General features: G+C 39.0%; 1 protein-coding gene across 1 annotated transcript in view; it reads left to right on the top strand.

Moving 5' to 3' along the window:
- ATR (ATR checkpoint kinase) overlaps positions 1-20,731 on the top strand; it is a 98,404-nt gene that overhangs the window by 38,107 nt on the left and 39,566 nt on the right. The window contains exons 18-28 of the mRNA XM_075004354.1: positions 912-1,042; positions 1,220-1,363; positions 3,586-3,679; positions 5,247-5,372; positions 8,713-8,919; positions 10,633-10,746; positions 11,012-11,127; positions 11,653-11,773; positions 13,095-13,232; positions 16,406-16,613; positions 19,061-19,239. Coding sequence (XP_074860455.1) covers positions 912-1,042; positions 1,220-1,363; positions 3,586-3,679; positions 5,247-5,372; positions 8,713-8,919; positions 10,633-10,746; positions 11,012-11,127; positions 11,653-11,773; positions 13,095-13,232; positions 16,406-16,613; positions 19,061-19,239 — 1,578 coding nt within the window. The remainder of the gene's footprint in view (positions 1-911; positions 1,043-1,219; positions 1,364-3,585; positions 3,680-5,246; positions 5,373-8,712; positions 8,920-10,632; positions 10,747-11,011; positions 11,128-11,652; positions 11,774-13,094; positions 13,233-16,405; positions 16,614-19,060; positions 19,240-20,731) is intronic.

Below are 20,731 nucleotides of genomic sequence, written 5' to 3'. Positions count from 1 at the left end.
ATTTCGAAGTTGGCGCGGCTACTTTGAAGTATCCGGCACATGTAGACGCGGCTTTTGAGTTACAGCAACTTTCACCCTAGCCATCACCCCTTCCTGTGGCAGGCTTTCCTTTTTTAAGCTTTTTCTCCCCAGACAGAGCAAACCTTTGTAGATATTCCTGGTTATTGCTGACTGAGCCCAGAAAGGCTTGTTAGGTTTCACTCACTGGAATGAGGTTGTACCCCCTCATAAGTCCTAAAAAGCTATTAGGCAGAGCGATCTCCTTATGAACTATGTTGTAGTTATAACCATAAGCTGTAAGGAGGGATGGCAGCAGTAAAAGCTTTTCATCAACAATTGCAGTATTCATTGCTGGGAAGACTATGTCAGGTTGGTGACAACATCTGTTACTTTGAGCAGCCAAAAAGATACTCAAGAAAGCTCTGAAATGGAAATTTTCTGAAGTGGTGGTGATAACACATATAGGAGTCTCAGACAATCAGTACAGTGATGAATTCAAATGCTAAATAATTAGCTGAGTAACTAAAATGAAACTGGATTCCAAATTCAGATACAAATTCTCTGTATGGTGGCTAGCCCCATTTTACTGCAATCTTTTCAGATCAAAGAGACCTTTACTCAGCAGCCTTACTATTACAGTTGATCAAGACACTGTTATATATAAATTCAGTATGAATTTAGAAGTTTCTTTAATTGCAAGTTGCTTTAATGGTTTAAAGGAAATGGGAGGCATTTTTAATTTGTACAGTAAAGTTTTAAATTAGTATTAAGTCAGCTGAAGATGTAACAAATGTATAAAACTTTCTGCTGCAAATTATGGACAAAATTTAATGTAACAGTTTTTATTTTTTTCATTATATAGTTAATTTAAAATATCTGCAGTTTTCAAGAGAGCTTTCCTTAATTTTTAGGCATTAAGCAGTTTGATGACTTTAATGAAACTCATGGGTTCCAAACATATCAGTTCAGTGAGAGTGAAGATGATGACTACACTGAGAACAGGCTTAAGATACAAAGATGACTTCCCAGAGCTATGCTGCAGGTGAATTGACAATGTAATCAGATAGCAACTTAAAATTCTGTGTACAGGTGTTCTGATGTATTTTTATGCTCATGAAACTAACATTTTAAAAATACTTAGTGTTTGCATCTCATGATTTGCTTAAAATGCCCAAATGCAGAACATAATTATTTTTTGTTGTTTTTCCTCTTTGTTTAGGTCATGGGACTGTTTTGTTCGATGCCTGGATCATATTTACCTTGGCTCCTTACTCAGTCATGTGATAGTAGCTTTGTTGCCTCTCATGCATGTCCAGCCAAAAGAAACTGCAGCAATATTTTATTTTCTCATTGTTGAGAACAGGTATTGAGAGGAAATATTTTGCATGTGCATTGTGACTGTGAAATTTGTTGGGGAATGATCCGATGAGATGCCTTAGCAAATTCTCATAATTTTACATTCCAAACTGTTGAAAGATTACCATTTTCTTAAATGTGTATTTCTTAATAGGGCTTGATCCTGGCTTGTTGCCAGAATCCATCAACAATTCCATTAGCACAGCATGTACATGGGCCCACTGTCTTGGCTGTATTCTTTTGTCTTGTCATACTGCAACAATTGCGGTCATGTGGTGAGTGCTGGTTTCCTCATCAAACTGCCCTTGGACTAAGGGGAAGTTTGTGCTGGGCTCAGAACCAAAGGCTTGTTTGTTCTAATGTTAGGTTTACAACCAGGTTACTGAGTATGCCCTCATAGCTGACTGAGAGGTCATGCAAACTGGAAATAGAATACAGGTCTCAAACATGATAGACTCAAGTCTTAGTGATTAACTGTACTGCATTTTAGAAAAAGTCTTCAAAATCTTAGTCAAGAATTGTTGCATGTGAAATATGGCAGTTACTGCCTGTGGAGCTTACTCATTCTCCTTTAGTAGTTGGTCCACAGTGGATGTCAGCTGTATTCTCCTTTTTTAAGGTAGTTAATGCTTTTGCTCACGCTGCATAACTGTGTGCTTCATCTGCTTCATTCTCTTCATGACATCTAATCTGTGTGCTAAATGTTGTATGGGGGGAGAGTGATAATTAATTAAAGACTGTGGCATAATGGTCTAAATTAAGATGGGTTTTATTTCTATCACTTCGTAACTTTTGAGTGCTGAACTGTGCAAACTTAATTACATCCCTTTAATCATAGTTTTTATTTTCATGTAATTATTTACAATATACATTTTGATATTTAGCTTTTATAATTTACTGTTTTGGTCTTTGGAAGTGGCAGCAAAGAACCTTCTTCTGATGCTAATAATCTTGTTTTGCCCATGTATTTTAAAGGGCTCCAAAAAGCTCAGCATCCCTACTGAATACAATGGCTATGGTGTGGTGCAGAGGAAGTGGAAGTGGCTGTGATATGTAGGGCTTTGTAACCCAAGACAGGGATATCAGTGATGATTAAGTATAGGTTAAGCAACAGCTGGATAACATTGGTTTGATATATTAGCTCATATTGGGTAAATATTCTCAGAGGGGTAGCCCTGTTAATCTGTGGGTAAGTATGTTTGTGTTATGTGCCTTTTCCCAGCAGTGAATGTAATAAGTGGCTCCCAAACAAAGCTAGATTATTCTCACCCCTTTCCCAGTTCAAGCAGAGCTGTACCACTTTGAGGGTATACCTACTAGGGTGGTAAAATCCTCATTAATTGATTAACCAGTTGAACGGTAGGTAAATCTACCATTCAACCAGTTAATCAATTATTTGGGGGGCTGCCTGGCTGGGCTGGAGAGGCGTCCCCAGAACATCTCCTCTCCCCCATCCTCTGCAGTCAGGGGCTGCTCAGGCCATGCTGGAATGTCCCCCACCTGTGCAGCCCCTTGGGGCTGGAGCAACCTCCTGCCCTTGCCAGACAGGTGCCTGTTCCAGCCATTACCGGTTAACCTGTAACATCCCTATTATCTACAGTTCATCTGGAGAGTGTGCTTCCCTGCTTTGGTGAGGAAACGAGCATTAGCTTTGTGCCAGCTGTTCTAAAGTAGCAGTTGGTCAGGGGTAGCACAGGTGATGTCTCAGGTTAGCTGTCTGAGTACACTCTAATCTACTTGGTTTTGGTACATACTCAAACAGCTAGTCTGAGGCACCACCCATGCTACTGCTGGCTACGCAATTATTTTTAGCACACTAGCTTAAGCAGAGGTAGTGTGTATTTGTCTAAGGGACCTGGAAACAGTGCAGTGTAGCTGTATCTCAAGAGGGGCTGAGTAACTGATGGAGGAGTTAATGTCCTCCCACATTTTGAAAGGATTGTCTTTTAAGAGATGAAGTTGATTATGGAATGAGGAAAGAACAGTATTGTTTCAGATGAAGTCCTGTAGCCTGAGAAGTAAATGTATTTGTTTTGTTAATTAGGTTAACTAGTTAAACAAAATCTCATTTCCAACATATTGAATGCGTTTTGTCCTACTTCATACCAAATCTCTGTTCTATTGCTACTACATTTTATTATTTTATTTTGATGGGACTGTAAAAGTTTCTGACCCAAATTTAAATGCTACTAATTTCTTTCTCTGTAATATTTTCTTAAAAATTACTAGAGATGCAGTACAAGACTTTCTTCATGAAATATATTTTCTGCCTGACCATCCTGATCTAAAAGAAATTCAAATAGTCCTTCAAGAATATAGAAAGGTATAGCTTTATTATTTTTATGTACTGAAAGAATTCATGACCTAAACCAAGACGTGGCAATACTGTATTGTATTTTATGCTGGAGATATATTATTGGTGAGTTTTTTTCAAAGCAATCTAGAGAATTTTGCTAACACAGCTTCCCTTACATTTAATTTAAAAGATGATATGTGTCTAAATCTCTTAGACGAGTGGTTCCCAACCTTGGGTCCTTACTGCAGGGTGGGGAGTCTGGGGGGGGGGAAAAAAAAGAAAAGACAAATAAAAATGGTCATGGAAAATAAGTTTTAAATAAACTGCAAAGTTACAATCTATTATTATTTTTAAATTAAATATCTTCCAATAATGTTATTAATTGCTGTTCGAATGTTTATGTTGTGGTTTCCTTTTTCATTTAATGAAGTGTACCTAGTGATAGAATTAGCTTTGATGAGGGTCTGTGAACAGTTGAGGGGCAGGGTGATTGGGTGTCTGCACTAGTGAAAAGGTTGGGAACCGCTGCCTTAGACTGTTTTGAAAACCCCAGTCATTGTGGGTCTCTTTGAAAAGAATGTATGTTCACAAAATAGCAGGCTAATAAAGTGAAAATGTAAATATATGCATGTGTCATTATTTTAATTGAAATGAAGCATTATCCTTTAGACAGAGCAGGAGACTGGAAACGTAGAGAGAATACTGGGTTCAGTTTCTAGCTCTGCCATGATTCTCTGATGTTAAGGAAACTAAAGTTACATGCATGCACATCTGTACAATGGAGATGAGACTACCACAGATTAAGGAAAACTTGGTAAAGTGTATCACACGAAAGAGCCAGATTCTCTTGATACAGTACATTCCTAGTGTAGTGTGAGAGTTAATATTTCAGTGATTAACTGTATCTTAAATATTTCTTTAATTAACTGTATACCTGTCTCTTATGTGCTTTGTTTAATATTCTTAATTATCTTCAAAATATATTGCTCCTTACCGGCTTAGGTTATATTAATGAAAACCTGTCAGAATAGCTACCACTTCAGAATATGAAATCCTAAACTGGTCCCTATAATATATCATCTTGTAATGATGGCTAGTGTAAAGAAAACCATTACTTTTTGGAATGCCTGTTTGCCCTTGATCTAAGAGAGCCCAAAATTTGTTACTTGCAGGGCACATTGCAGGGACTGGTTCTTTTGCCTGGCCTTGGGGAAGCATTACAAGATTGTGGGGAGGGGAAGGGGGTAGTACCTGTATGAAGAGTTACTGTTTGGTAGGAGGAGTGAGAGTATTTCATTTGGTAATGCTAAATTTTTGGCAGGGTGCTCAGCCTGTGCATTAGAGCTCTTCAGTGTTCTAAATTAAAAGAAAATAAAGCTAAAAATCTTCTGTCAGTATGACACCTTTTATGAGAACTCAGTTACTTTGTTTTTCTCCCACACTGAACAAAAAACTATGGGGTAGTGATCTGGGTTTAGGAGACTTACCCTTTTAAAGGTTGCTAGTGTACAGTTTCTCATGTTTTTGAAGTGCACTGTAACCAGTCTCCTGGTGTGGATAATGATTGTATTATATGTTGTTTATTTTTATCCAGGAGTCCTCCAAAAGCACAGACCTACAGGCAGTACTTCTGCTGTCCATGAAAGCTATTCAGCATGAGAATGTTGATGTTCGTATCCATGCACTGACCAGCCTGAAAGAAACCTTGTATAGAAATCAGGTATACAAAGCTTTTATGATGAATGCACTTAAAGATGAACTAATGGTGCTGTTTGGACCAACTGTATAATTTTCCTTTATCTTGGGATGCTCTTTTCTCTTGGGGTTAGCAGCAAGATAGATGAAGTGACTGTGTGTTCTCCTCAGTTTACCAATACAGATGTTCCTGGGCTTTAGAATGTGTGAAGTGTTAGGTTCTCATCTAACTTTCTCTTCTAACAGGGTTTTCAGACTCTGTGTGTGGAATCCTTGCTGAACCAGTACTAGTTAAAACGTTCTCTTCCTTTGGTGCTTGCTCAGCATTGCAAAAAATAAGTCAATCAAGAGCTGAAAAGGGATTTTGTAATGGGGCTGTTACTTGTAAAAGTAGTCTGCTTCTTTGTTCTCTCTTTAAAGCACTCGCTGATTTAGCAGGCTGCATTAACAGATCCATCATTGACCAGTATCAATTTCTAACTCTCAAATGTAGAATTTCTTTCTTCTTCTTCCTTACCTTCCCACCCCCTCATAACAAAAAGTTTTCTTAAAACGTAATATGAAGATGTCTGCTCTTGGGCTCATTGTGGAATCATAGACATGTAGGACTGGAAGGAGCCTTGATAGGTCATCAAGCCTACCCCCTGCAGTAAGACAGGATTAAATATTATCTAAACCATCTCTTATAGGAGTTTGTATAGCCTGATCTTAAAAGCCTCCAATGGCAGAGATTTCACAACCTATGTGGTAATTTGTTCCAGTGTTTACCAACGCTTACAGCTTGAAAATTTTTCCTAATGTGTAACTTAAATCTCCCTTGCTGTAATTTAAGCACATTATTTCTTGTCCTGTACACAGTGGGTAAGGACAACAATTTTATGGCCCTCCTCCTTATAACTACTTTCTGTATACTTGAAAACAAAGACTCTTGCCAAACGCTCAGACCTCTGTCTTCTCTTAGACTAGACATCCCCAATTTTCTTCTTAGAGAGATTGCACATGTGTATTCCACTCTAAGCATGTGCCAAGCCCTGAGCACAGTTGCCAGAATATTTTTCTGCAGTAGTTCAAGCAAACTCTGCTGTTGCGTGACAATAGTACTGGTACAAAACACCTACACTCTCTGTTCCATCTTACTGCATGTGACAGATGGTTGCTGGAACAGCTAGCTTGCAAAAACAAGGATCTCTTAGTGTTAGCCGTTACCTCCTTTCCCAACAGAATTGTAGTCAATTTTAGCTCATTGTAGTGAAGTTCTGCAACTTTAGGTTTTAGCGGAGTTCTTATCCATTCCATGGTGCCATGGCATGTACTATGGCTTAAGCCCTACACGGAAGGTGTGCACCCAAGGAAACTGCTCTCAAACTGCTTAAGGAGCCTGGGGGAAGCTCACACTGAGGGTCATTGCCAAGTCTGCAAGGATTTTAAGCCTTGTGTAAAAAAAGGGTTCGGAGGCCATTCCTCCTCATGGCAGTGACGTTGAGGCCTCCATTGGTCAGAAGTGACACTGAATGCCCCAGAAACAAGTGCTTCTCCTACTGCACCAGAGTCCTAGCACTGAACACTAGCCCCATAACTTGGAAAAAGGCATAAGAAACTGTCTGCCAAAAGGGGTGATCCCTGCCACCAAAGATCGCCAGGCATGGGAATCAGAGTTAGATTTGATCTCAGCCAAAACACTCCTTTTCTTCAGCACTAGAGAAGTTGGCACCCTTGATGCTGGAACTTATGCAGATTGTATACTAGAAGTCATCTACATCTGCAGCATAGCAAGGTACCGATACTATCTCGATGACAACCTCAAGGGAGGTGTTTGCTGCTGCCAAAGACCTGTAGTGTCACTATTGGAACTGCCAGCACTTCAGGACTCAACGTTATTAGTGCTGGCAGACAGGAGGGAACCCCCTGGATCTTACCATTGTCCAGTGCTGTGCCCTTCTGCACCTTCAAAACAGAAAACTAGCTGTGTTCACCACAATGTGGACATTACCACCATGGCACCAGTCTCTAGCAATAATGGTAGCAGCACCACCATAGTCAGCAGATGGAGACTTGTCATCTCCTGATTTGGAGATTGGGTCTTAGTCCTTCCATTCAAAGAGTTGCTTTTCCCTCTCTTCTGGGCATTTCCACCTATCTGTGGTCCCTTGGCTGACAGAAAAATTCTTCCATCAACCTACCTACTGCCTCTGGGGAGGTACTATGACAAGAAAACTACTTTCATCCACATAAGTGCTTAAGTGCTAAAACATTGTAGTTGTAGCTGTATCACAGTAATACTTCAGTGCAGACGTTCCCTATGCTGATAAGAGTTGTTCTGTTAGTAAAGGTAATCCATCTCCCTGAGAGGTGGTAGTTGAGTTGGTGAAAGAAGTCTGCCATCAACCTATCAGTGTCTGTACACGTACTTAATCCATTGTAACTGTTCTTGGGGACTGTAGATTTTTCAAGCCCCATGTGATGTAATTAAGTCAACCTAATTTTCTAGTGAAGACCACCATCCTAGCTTCAGTAATTCTTAACTTGTTCTTTCATTGTTTAGCCTCAGATCCTACCCATATTGTGTCAGTCATTCATTTCTTGCAACCTTTTTGGAGAAAATTTAAAGAAAAAATTTGCTGCATTTCCTAAATCAACCATATTGTGCACACGTACAGGTAAAAAGGTGGTTGGTGGATGACAGAATGTATTTCCACATATAGTTACTAATGCCAGAACTATTTACAGATGGGCATGAATAATATCAAGGCATTTCTTCTATTTTTGAAACCCCATAAGAGATTAATTTGTTTTTGTGTATTATGACTTTTGTTGTGTTGATACGTTAATAAATGTCTGTCAGAGAAGAGGTCTTTTGTGGTGGAAAATTGTGCTGTGTTACTTCTCTTTAGAACAAATCCTTCCTGTAATTATATACAGTGGTGTGGTTAACAGTAATTTCATGAAATTAAATAGGTAAGAATAAGATTTAAAATAATGTAATGAATTGGAAGCAAACTTTCTAAGAAGGCATTGGACCTTATGCCATGTCCTACCCCATGCAAATAAACTATTTGTTTCTGTAGTACCATAGATGTATATGATTCTTTATAGATAATCCAATAAGAGAGAAACTGAGGGCCAGATCCTGTGACCCTTATTCGCATAATCACTTCCATTTTCTTCCGATGCGGGTAAGAGTTACAGGGACGTGACTCAAGAGTTGAGTTGCAAATTAAATAGTAAATGCAGGAGATGACAAACATAAGGGTTAGTGGATGGTGAAATATGGAGGAAAGAATCTTTTACTGTTGTGTCCCATGAAATACATTTTGCTATAGCCACATTTATGTTTATTTGTTATTTTCTTTTCTTTCATTTTTTAGGAAAAATTGATAAAATATGCAACAGACAGTGAAACTGTGGAGCCAGTCATCTCCCAGTTGGTGACTGTTCTTTTAATTGGCTGTCAGGATGCAAATTCTCAGGCCCGACTACTTTGTGGAGAATGTTTAGGTGAGCTGGGAGCCATAGATCCAGGTAGACTGGACTTCTCAACAAGTGAAACCCAAGGAAACAGTTTTACATTTGTGGTAAGGAGTATTACACTGGAGTTTCTCTCATGAAACTGTGAACTTCTAAAACTTCAGTAAGAGAAGTGTTGCATTGAATTAAATAGTTGGCTAATAAAATGTTGCAGAATGGCACAAATTAAAAGCACCAAGTTTGTTAATTCACTCAGAGTAAAAGTACATCAGTACTCGTTCCAGATGGCTTCACAGCAAGCTGTTTAAAACATTTACAGTAATGTTCTTGAGAGACTAAATCAGTTTATAATTCAGTTTTAAAAAATGAGTACTTTTTTTCAAAACAGTGGTGAAAAGTGAGTATTTTATTGTACACGTGAACATTTCTTACTGTCAGAAAACAGTTAGGTCCAGAGCAATGTTGGTTTCAAAGGCTGCATTTATAAAGTCTTACAGAGGAACGTAATGATAAGGTCTGGGTAACATTAACGGGAGTCATAAGACACCATTTTGTAACATTTATGACTAAATATGAGATGTGAAGATTGCGAATGAACATTAAAATCAATAATATGGATTAATAGAAGTAGAATGGATATGGAGTGTATGTTTTTGTTTTAATATGAATTTCTTCATTGTAAAATACATAATTTGTAGGTGGGGAAATTTCCAGAAAGTTAAGCTCTTAAGAGTAATTCATGCTGAACAGTATAGACAGCTGTTGTGCAGGTAGTTTGTAAAGAACTGCTATCTCAAATGTAGCCAACAGTAACCTTTCTTTGTCAGTAGCTTACTTCCAGGAGTAATTATTTACATTTGTGCTATATTTTATGGTGATTTTTGTAATGACTAATGCCATTAGCTAAGACTTGTTCAAGCACTTCATTTAGGGCTAAACGCTAAGAGGTGCTGAGTTCAGTGTATGCTCTGCACATTTCAGGATTGGAGCATGAATTTGGAATGAATTTACTACTCAAAGAACTGAAGGACTAATAGCACCAGCTTGAGTTAGTCATGTGGGCAATGGTCACCAAAACATTCTCAAAGTACCTCAGTCCTCAACGTGCTTGCTGTTCCAAACTTGGGGTTGCTCCATAGAGACTTACAAGCCTATTAGTATTATAGTAGTCTTGTAATGTGTACAATTTGGGATTAAGATCATGCACCAACTCCTTTTCCGCCCATTTCCCCAGAAACTGGAAAATTTTATTCTCTCACTGTATATTTCATTGGCTATGTCTACACTTGTCCCCTTCTTTGAAGGGGGCATGATAATCAGGCTGATGGGAGATTACTAATGAAGTGATGTGCTGAATATGCAGTGTCAAACTTCCAGGTGCCTGCATGCCATGTAGCCACGGGGGAGAATAAGCCTAATGAAGTTCTGTATATTCATCACAATACTTCATTAGTAATCCCCCATCAGCCTGATTACCATGCCTTTTTCAAAGAATGGGGCAAGTGTAGACATAGCCCTTGTTTTGTTTTGTTTTTTGTTTTCTTTCTGTCTGGATTTTCTAAAGGGCCTAAGGGAGTTAGGTCCTCCAATTCCTTTGAAAATGAATGTGACTTGTGGGCCAAATATATCTTGATGGTCATTCAATAAGGAGTAGGACATCTTCATGTCACCCTCCTATTTGTGAGTCTGTTGAGGGTCCAGATATCATTGAATATCTGACCCCCAAATTGAAACTGGATTCCCAAGGCGATAGACTAAAGTTCTTACCTGAGCGAGTTACCAACTTCTTAAATAAATTTGACTTTTTTTTTGTTACTGAGGCTGGAGTGGAAGATCCAAATTTTGCCCATGGATTATTAATGGAACTAACCAGAGCATTCATGGCTTATGCTGATAACGTCCGTGCTCAAGATTCGGCAGCGTATGCCATTCAGGTAAGACAACCATGTTTGTTAGATCACCTGTTTGTATTATTGACTTATCTTTTTGTTGTATTGAAATGCAGAATCTGTACAACTGACAGTTTAAATAACCATTTATATAATTAACCTTTCTAATATTTCCCTTAAAATACTGGTGGGCTTGTTATGTGATTCAGTACACTGTCAGCATTTTTAACTCTTTAATCCCATATGGCCATTAGAATTCTGAGTAATTTGCAATTTTAAAAGGTAGTTTTTCTGCTAATTACCTTTTTAGGAATTGCTATCCATCTATGACTGCAGAGAGACAAACACTGACTGTCCAGGCTCCAGACTTTGGAGACGGTTTCCTGAGCATGTTCAGGAGATCCTAGAACCTCACCTAAATACGCGGTACGTGTCATTTAAAATAAAAACAGATAAATTCAGATTTCTTTGGATTACAGTTTTCAGACTAAATCTTTCTCCAATTTATCAGTGATTTGGTTTTGTTTATCTGCATGCCAATCATCATAACAAATACACAAATATAGCTCTTTTCTTTCTGCATGCTGACTTGTTTCTCACTTGATTATTTAAAAACTCTTGAGCATTTAAAAGCACAGTAGCCTGTATATCACAAAGAAAAAACATTCTGTGCACACATAGCACATTCAGGTCTGGTACTTTGTCCACAAAGGGAGATTTTAAAAACTTTCATGAAATCATACTTGTCTCTTTTTTTTTTTTTTTTCATTGAAGTACAGGTATGAACTCCAGTAGGATTCAAGCCTTTTTACAAACTGTATGACATTTTTTGATTCTCATAAATCCATAGAAGTTAACTTCAGCTCTTTCTGGTTACTTGTGCACTGTGTTTCCTTTTTTCCACATAGGAATACGATACGTGTTTAGTGAATTTGACTTTATAAATTACAGGTACAAGAGTTACCAGAAGGCTATAAACTGGTCCAAGATGAAGAAGCCAATTTACTTAAGCAAATTAGGCAACAATTTTGCAGAATGGTCAGCAACCTGGGCAGGTTATCTTATAACAAAGGTAATTGAAAATTAATGTTCTGCATATATTTGAGTAAAAAAGGTAACTGGTGAACCAGTGTATTAGCATGTGTGTGGATCATATTTCGTCATCTTCAAATCCTATCTGTTAAAAAAAATGAGGAAAAAACTGTGGGCAAAAGCCTCACTTAAGACTAGTCCGATATCAGACTTGGTGCGCTCAACATCTATTGCACTCAATTGAGGCTAAACTATTTAGCCCTTTGAGGGATTTTTTTTTTTTGCACAAATTTAAAGCAGTTTTTATATGATCAAGCTCTAAGCATGTAACCATCCACAGTCCTTTTATGAAGGCATATTAGCAGCACCATGGTTAAGATTCTTTCAAGCACTAGGCTTTAAAAAGATTTTAACACCTCTCTGTAGATTTTAGAAAACTAAAAATATAAAATATATTATTAGTACCAGGAAAACTAATATCTTAAGTGTGTCTGAGATGTAAGATAAGCCTTAAATCTCCTCAGAAATGTAGGGAAGGAAGCCTGTTGCCTTTTTCATATACCTATAAGTGGGGAGGGATTGCTCAGTGGTTTGAGCATTGGCCTGCTAAACCCATGGTTGTGAGTTCAGTCCTCAAGGGGGTCATTTAGGAATCTGGGGCAAACAGATTTAAAGAAAGAAAATCTGTTAGCAATGCTGGTAGATCCTGCTAAGAATGCAAGGTCCTTTCTAGCTCTATGAGATAGGTATATAAATTGCAAAATCCCAGCACATGGAAACCACTGGTGTCATCCTCCTTTTCCCACATCCACCCTTTGCCATCATGTGTAGGTAATACATTCAAAACTTTTGTTTTTAAATGAACCTCACCAAAAGGGAACCACCCTTATGCACCAGCTGCACTGACTTTTTCCACTTTCTGATAGAAATATGACTAGATTAGTATCTCCTTTTCCTTGCCATCTTTGTGAGATAGAGGAAGTGGTGAGGGTTCTAAGTGTGGCAGCGTGAAGAGTCCTGCTCTCCAGAATTTATTTGTAAGCAGAGTTCTACAGTAGCATGCTAATACTAGTGTGCCAATCCTGAAAACATTCATCATGGTCCAAATGCCAATGTAATTCCCTCCCCATTTCCCTAGCTCTCACATATGTTAGTCCCTAATTTGTGCAAGTGTAAATCAGATGATCTATGGTTCATTGACCTGTGAGTATGAGGTACCAATGAATTGGATAGGATAATTTATCTCCAGCAGTAACAAGAACTGTATTTGTATACCTTGTCTTAAACTTTGAACAGTTTTGATAGGAACATACATTTCACCTATCAAAAACTCTTCCTGAAAAATGCAATTTTTGTTACAGGTACGACACGATCTTGCCAGCAAAGTCTTCAGCTGTTGTAGTATTATGATGAAAAATGATTTCAAAGTGACAATCTACCTTCTACCACACATTCTTGTCTATGTTTTATTGGGATGCAATCAGGAGGACCAACAGGAGGTGAGGTGATGATTTTCAGCATTCTTCATAAGAAATAAAATTGAAACAGCATAAAAGTATATTTGGAGGGCTCCATATAGGGCAACAATGTAGGTATTTAACATTCTTGCATTAATAATATAATTGTTCAGCCAGCTTGAAGTAAACCTTAAAAGTTACTGCTAATAGGTGATGCACCAGCTCCCCAAAGAAGCTGTTTCCTTTGAGTAGTCTACAGCGCTTCGACATCAAAAGCAGGAAACCTGTGTACCCAAATAAGACTGCACTAGCATCAGATGCTAGATTGGCAGAATGAGAAAATAGGCAATATATTGGATTGATGCATCTTCCTGGTTCTCTGTCCTGTAATTTTCCCTGCCCTAGTCATGATTTCCATTTTAATGAAGAAGCTGATAGGCCACAGGCCCCCTGTAGAGGTAGGTTTGTGGGTATCTTGTGCCCCAACCTATGTGTGGACTTATTATTAGGAGTCCACAGGCTGGGTTCCATTTCTGTGCATATGTTTTTGGGGATTTCCTCTTAGGAAAACATGAAATTAAATCTGTCCCTTAACATTGCTGTAGAATATGTTACAGGGGGAAGTAGCAGAAATCAAAATAGGGGAAGAATGGGATAAAGAATATTTAGATAAGTTAGATGCATTCAGGTAGGTGGGGTTTGATGAAATTCAAGGATACTTAAGGAACTAGATGAAGAAATCTTGAAATCATTAACATTTATGTTTGAGAACTCATGGATAGGTGAGGTCCCAGAAGACAGGAGAAGAACAAATAGAGTAGAGTATCAATCTCTGAAAAGAGGAACAGAGATCACCCAGGGAATTGTAGACCAGTTAGCTTAACTTTAATAAATTGGGAAGATATTGGAACAAGTTATTAAATTATCATTTTGTAAGCTTATTGGGATAATAGGGTTCTAAGGAATAGCCAGCATGGATTTTGCAAAGGCAAATCACTCCAAACTAAACTCATTTTCTTCTTTGACAGGATTACTGGTTTAATGGACTCAGCCAGGGGGGAAGGTGGGAGTGGTGGCAGCAGCGACGGGCGGGAGGAACAGTAGACATGGTGTATATTGATTTTAGTAAGGCTTTTGACACGGTTCCACATGAGTTTCATAAGCAAACTGTGGAAAAGTGGTATAGATTGAATTATTATTAGATGGGTGCCTAGTTGGTTGAGAGACATACTCTAAGAGTGTTATCAATGGTTTGTTGTCAAACTGGGAGGTCATATGTAGTGGTATCCAACTGGGATCAATCCTGGGTTTGGCATTGTTCATTAAATTCTATTCACTATTTTCAATACAGATTGAACCTTTCTAGTCCAGCACATTCTCGTCCAGCAACATCTGTAATCTGGCATGATTTTAGTGAGCCAGGCGACTACTTATCATGGGCGTGGCCAGCTTTCCAGTAGTCCCATAAAGTTTGTTTACATCCATCAGTTCTGGCTCTCAGTGTTATTGTTGAGCCGCAATTTACCCCAAAATGTCTTCTAAGAACCCAGGAAGGAGTTGGAGTGTTGGTAATGCTGCAAGACATTATTGACCTCCCGTGGTCTAGAAAATTCTCTGGTTCGGCGCTAGTTAGGTCCTGAGGGTGCCGGACTAGAAAGCTTCAACCTGTAGTGACTTGGATAACAGAGAGGAAAGTATGCTTAATATAAAGTTTGCAGATGATGCCAATCAGGAAGGCATTGCAATCATGGAGGACAGGATTAGAATTCAAAATGACTTTGATACGTTGGTCTGAATTCAACAAGATGAAATTCTGTGAAGTACATAGTTCTGTCCTTAGGAAGGAAAAATCGAATGTACGACTAGAAAATGGCAAATAAATTGCTATGTAGCAGTTGTGCTAATCAAGTTATGACTGTTACTTTGGATCATAAATTGAATATGAGTCAAAATATGATTCAGTTGTGAAAAAGAGGCTATTATTCTGAGATGAAATTGCAAGAATGTTGTTTCTAATACACAGGAGGTAATTGTCCCACTCTATTCTGTAGTCCCGAGAGCTCAGGTGGAGCGTTGTGTCCAATTCTGGTTGCCACACTTCAGGAAAAATGTGGAAAAATTTGAGATAGAGTCCAGATGATAGCACCAAAAATCATAAATGGTTTATAAAATCTGACCTATGAGGAAAAGTTAAGAAAACTGAGCATGGTTAGGCTTGAAAAAAGAAGACTGATTCAGCAGCAGCTAAGTTCTCATACACATTAAAGGATTTTATTAAGTGCTGCTACCATTTGTTTTCCATGCCCACTGAAGGTAGGAAAAGCAATAAATAGCTTAATCAGCAGCCAGGGAGACATAGGGTAGATGTTAGTAAAAGCTGTATTTAGGACTATATCAGTATTTAAGATGTAGATAGGCTTCTAAGGGAAGTTGGGCAATCCCCATCATTGACGGTTTTTTAGGATGGGTTGGAAAAATATCTGTGAGGCGACTTCTGCTTTTATTTGTTCCTTATTTGTTCCTGCCTTAATGCAAGGCTGGACTTGCTGCTTTCTCTAGGTCCCTTACAGCTCTACAAAACTCAGAGTCCACGAAGGTATTGCAAATTAATCAGACTTACCAATGTTTTGTAGTCTTATAGTTAAGATGTCCTTTTTCTTACAGTTAAGATGTGCATGTTTCATTTTTGGGGAAACTTCCATTGTTAAACTGCCAAGTTTCTTGGAACCAGGGCTGAGGGGGAAAGATCATTTTTGCTTGTATCCCTACTGGTCAAAGCTATCAACATCTCATTAACTCCAATTAAAGCAAAAATAAAACTACCCATCCCATGATTCACTGACCAGTAGTTATCTTTTTAGTCATTTTACTTAAGTTGGTGTGTCTGACTTGCATGGAAGTACCATTTACTTACTATATTCTGAAGACATTTATCTGAACAGTAATCTGTTCATAAAGCTGTTCAGAATCCTTCATCATACTTTCTGTGTACAGTGTAACGTGTATAGTGTCTATTGCTACGCTTTCCTTTACTATCTGTCTTTGGACCCTGGGGGCAAGAACTCTACACAGCCAAAACACTGCCAATACTTAACAAATATTGCTGCAATGTGTAATATTGCTAGACTGACCTCTGTTTCATATGTTGTCCCTTAAAATTTTACAGACTTTATGATAAAACCAAACTGATTTTTTTTCCACATTAATCTCTCTAGGTATATGCAGAGATCATGGCTGTTCTCAAAGATGATGATCTGTGTACTAGAAGACACCAGGATAGTGCATCAGATCTGAGTCAACTGAGTACACAGACAGTGTTTTCAATGCTTGATCATGTAACACAATGGGCTAGACATAAATTCCAGATGCTTATTGCTGAGAAAACTGTTAGTAAGTCAAGCAAAGATAGAGCCGATCTGAAAGGTTAGTGATGCTCTTTGTATTGTTTATAAAGGGATTTTTTTAGTCTTAAAATAAGCATTTAGACATATTCCTTCAAACTGCAACCATGTAAGAATATACATCACTGCCAAGATAGAGTTGGACTATTGCTGTGATTTTTTTAAGTCCATACTACTGGCAAACTAACACTGTATACATTTACCATACTTATGTTGTTCTCTAGCTATTTAAAAAACCTATAGATGCATAAAAGAAGTCTTAGAACATATGTTCTTCTTTGAGTGATTGCTCCTCTGCATTCTGATATGTGTGTGTGCATGCTGCATGCATGGTTGCTGAATGATTTTTCCCTAGCGGTACCCACCAAGTTAGCTGTAGCATCCCCTGCAGCGACTTCATTATACACCGGCCAACTCGACTCCTGCTCAGTTCCTTCTTTCTGCCTACTGACGGTTGTTGGAGCTTCTACTGCTGCTTCACAGGTGGTGGCATTCCCTAATTAGCAGTTCTTTTTTAAGCAGTTGTTGATTGCTGTTAGTCTTTGAGCGCCTTTTCCCTCACTTAACTGCCTCAGGATTTCAAGCAGTGTGAGAGATGTGGGAAGCCCATGCCAAAGGGTGACCTGTTCTCTGCTTGTCTTAAGTGCGTAGGGGAGAGCCAACTTCAGGGTAAGTGTTCTCTTTGCAGGCTGTTGAACCCTACAGTCCCAGGGGGATGACAGGTTTGGCAGGACACTCCTGCAGTTGGCTTTCAGATATAGGTAAGATCCAGTTCCACCTATGGGGCTAACTGCTGATAAGTTGTGTATTGGAATGCATAGGAACAACAACTTGAAGAAGCAGTAAAAATGGTTACTCACATTGTAACTCTACTTTAAGATGTGTTGTCCCTGTCCATTCTGACTGCCCCGCACTCCCTTCCCATCAGCCCAACTGGATCGTCCAGCAAGAAGGAACTGAGCAGGGGTTAGGTCATCAGGTATATTTATAGGCAGTGTCAACAGCGTCACCACAGGGGGGCGCTACAGCTGACCTAATGGGTACCCCCTAAGGCAGGGGTGGCCAACCTTGGTATGAGAAGGAGCCAGAATTTACCAGTGTACCGTGTCAAGGAGCCACAGTAATATGTCAGCAGCCCCTATCAGCTCCCATCTCCTGTTGATCAGCACTTCCCTCTCCCTTCCTGTGCCTCCTCTCTACTGTGATCAACTGTTTCACAGCATGGAGGAGATGATGTGGCAGGCTCAGGGGTGGGGCAGGAAAGGGTGGGACTTGGGGAATGAAGAATCATAAAACTGGAAGGAAATCAAGATGTCATCAAGTCTAGTCTCTCGCACTCATTACAAGACCAAGTGCCACCTAGACCTGTGGTGTTCAACTAATTCTGAAGCTATAGAAAACTAGACACATTATTGTGAAAAATATATTTATTGTTCAAGCCAACTAACCACATTCATCTGGCCAAACACCCCTATGTGGCTAGTGTGTTGGACACCACAGACTAAACCATAAAAGATAAAATGGAAGAAGAACCTGGGGTAGAGCTGGAGGTTGAGCCACAAGCACTCTTAGCACATTGGAAATTTGGTTCCTGTAGCTCTGGCCTAGTAGTTGGTCCCTATGCAAGGAGCCACAGGTTGGCCATCCCTGCGCAAGGGACTAATCTGACAACTATGTACACAGTGTGTGTGCACATGTCAGAATGGACAGGAGCAACACAATTTGAAGAATAACAGTTACGAGGTGTGTAACTGTTTCTTTCTTACTGTATTTTGAATTTATTTTTAGTAATTCGCTATAAAGTTGTTTGACATATTTATATATGTATACTGCCTTGAAAAGCTTAAGAACATGAAGTTAAACTGCTTATAAGAAATTATATTGATATAAGAGAAAAACTTAATTATTATCTAAACTAAGGGGCTGTGCCTCCTGCCCCCTATGCCAACCAAACCTCCTCTCTTCCCGAGGTGTTTGGGGAGCTGCGTGGCCAGCACCGGTATTCCCAGGGGCGAGTGGTCAGGGAGCTAGGCTGCCAGCCCCAGCCTTTCCAGGGCCCCCGCCCCAGCTCAGTTCCTCTCCCTGCCTTCAACCCCCGGATGACAGATTGACATGATGGGAAAATATAGATATATTGACAGATTGACATTGTGATGATGGGAAAATATATATCTGTCAACCGGGAGTGGGGGACCTGGGAAGGCTGGGACTGGCAGCCTAACTCCCTGACCACCCGCCCCCGGGAATAACAGGACTGGCCATGCAGCTCTCCAAACACCCTGGGAAGAGAGGAGTTTTGGTGGGCATAGTGAGCAGGAGGCAAAGCCCCTTAGTTTAAATAATAACTAAGTTATATAAAGAGAGAGAGAAATTATTAATTTGGGGTAATGGATGAATGGAACTTTATTCTTTAATAACTTTGTAAATGAAACTTGGATGATAAAAAAAACACAACTGTGTTTTTCATAGCATCAAGTGAGGATTATGCAGAATATCAAAGTGTGACACGTTTTCTAGACCTCATACCTCAAGATACATTGGCTGCTGCTTCCTTCCGCTCAAAAGCATATACAAGGGCTGTAATGCACTTTGAATCATTCATCACCGAAAAGAAACAAAATATCCAGGAGCATCTTGGATTTTTGCAGGTTTTGAATTTTTTTGTTCTCATTCAAAATGTAGAAACAGAGACAGGCCATTTTTAGAGTTGTGAACAGATGAGGTACGTCTACAATATGAAATTGGTCGAATTTGTTAAGGTTGATTTTCTAGCATCCTATTATACAGAGTCAAGAATGTTCATCTGTATGGGCATAGAAAGTTGATTCAGTGTGTTCCCATTAGCGTTGACAGCTTCGACTTTGTCAGCAATAAACTGTTCCTACTGCCCCATTGCATTGTGGTTTTCTGTCAGTATCTGACTGGACAAAAATGGACCACATGAGGTTATGGGTGTGTGTCGTTAGCATCTCACAGTGCACTTATCTTTCAGTAAACTTAACCCTCTTTTAAAATAAATAAAAGCTAGTCATGATTTACATAAGTAAAATATCATAATTATGAAATCTTTTTGCAAAATGGAGTACTTTGTGCCAAAATACAGGATGAGTGCACAACATGTATATTACAAAGATAAGAATTATTTTCAAGTAGCATAGTTAACTTACATTAGCTGATTTCCTGTTACATTTCACTTCTTCTCATGATTGATATTGCCCAATAATTTACTAGTTTGAAAAAAATAACCTAGAACACTACTTCTGTGATGTGTAAGAGTCATAAACATTTGCAACTCTTTATTATGCAACTTATTGCATAATAAGCTAATCTATTTTGTCCTTTGTGCTAGTTGCTTCAAATACATTTGATATAGTATCCTTTCTAAGTAACATGAGGTTTTATTTATTGTACCGTATGAAACTTAAAGAATGATTTGAAGTTCATTTGGAAGTTTGGCCAGCAAAATCTGCTAAGATGTCTAAAGATTTAATCTTTCAGTTATATAATCTTAGGCCTGGTCTACACTACGAGATAAATTTGAATTTAAGGCACTTAGTCTGATTTTATAAAGCATCAGTCTTCTCCACAGGGCTCATTAAGTCGATTTTAAGGGGCTCTAAGGTTGACTTTCGTAAACCTGATTTCCTAAGGAGTAACAACAAAATTGATTTTTCAGTGTTCACCTTATGCTAGTGCTAACAACAGCATTATTAAAATAGATTTTTATTAGCCTCTGAAATTATCCCACAAGGCCCCCCATGCGTCCTTTCTGGTCATTGTTTTCACCTCTGCTGCTCTCTAATTGGGCAGGAAGTCGGTGACAGGAAGCCGGGATCATCAGGTTGGGAAGTTTGAATTCATTTCCTGTCCTTTCTGGCTAGCATGGCTAGCAGAGCTCAGGGGCACACGTACTAGCCATGAGTTCACAGCATTGCAAAAGAGCCCCATCATGGAGCTATCTGGATATCCAGGACCTCATCTCGGAGGACAGGGGATGAATCTGTCCCCATGCAGCTCAAAGCCAGCAAAAGAAATGTAGACACTTGTTGGAAGATATCACATGTGAATGCTTCAGGAAGGGTACACCAGGAACACTCAGCAGTGCCACGTTAAAATCAAGGAGCTCAGGCAGGTGTACCA

Source organism: Carettochelys insculpta, chromosome 10 (assembly GCF_033958435.1).
Source record: "Carettochelys insculpta isolate YL-2023 chromosome 10, ASM3395843v1, whole genome shotgun sequence".
Lineage (NCBI taxonomy): Eukaryota > Metazoa > Chordata > Testudines > Carettochelyidae > Carettochelys > Carettochelys insculpta.
The sequence above is the reverse complement of the archived record's forward strand: the minus strand, read 5'-3'. Positions and strand labels throughout refer to the sequence as shown.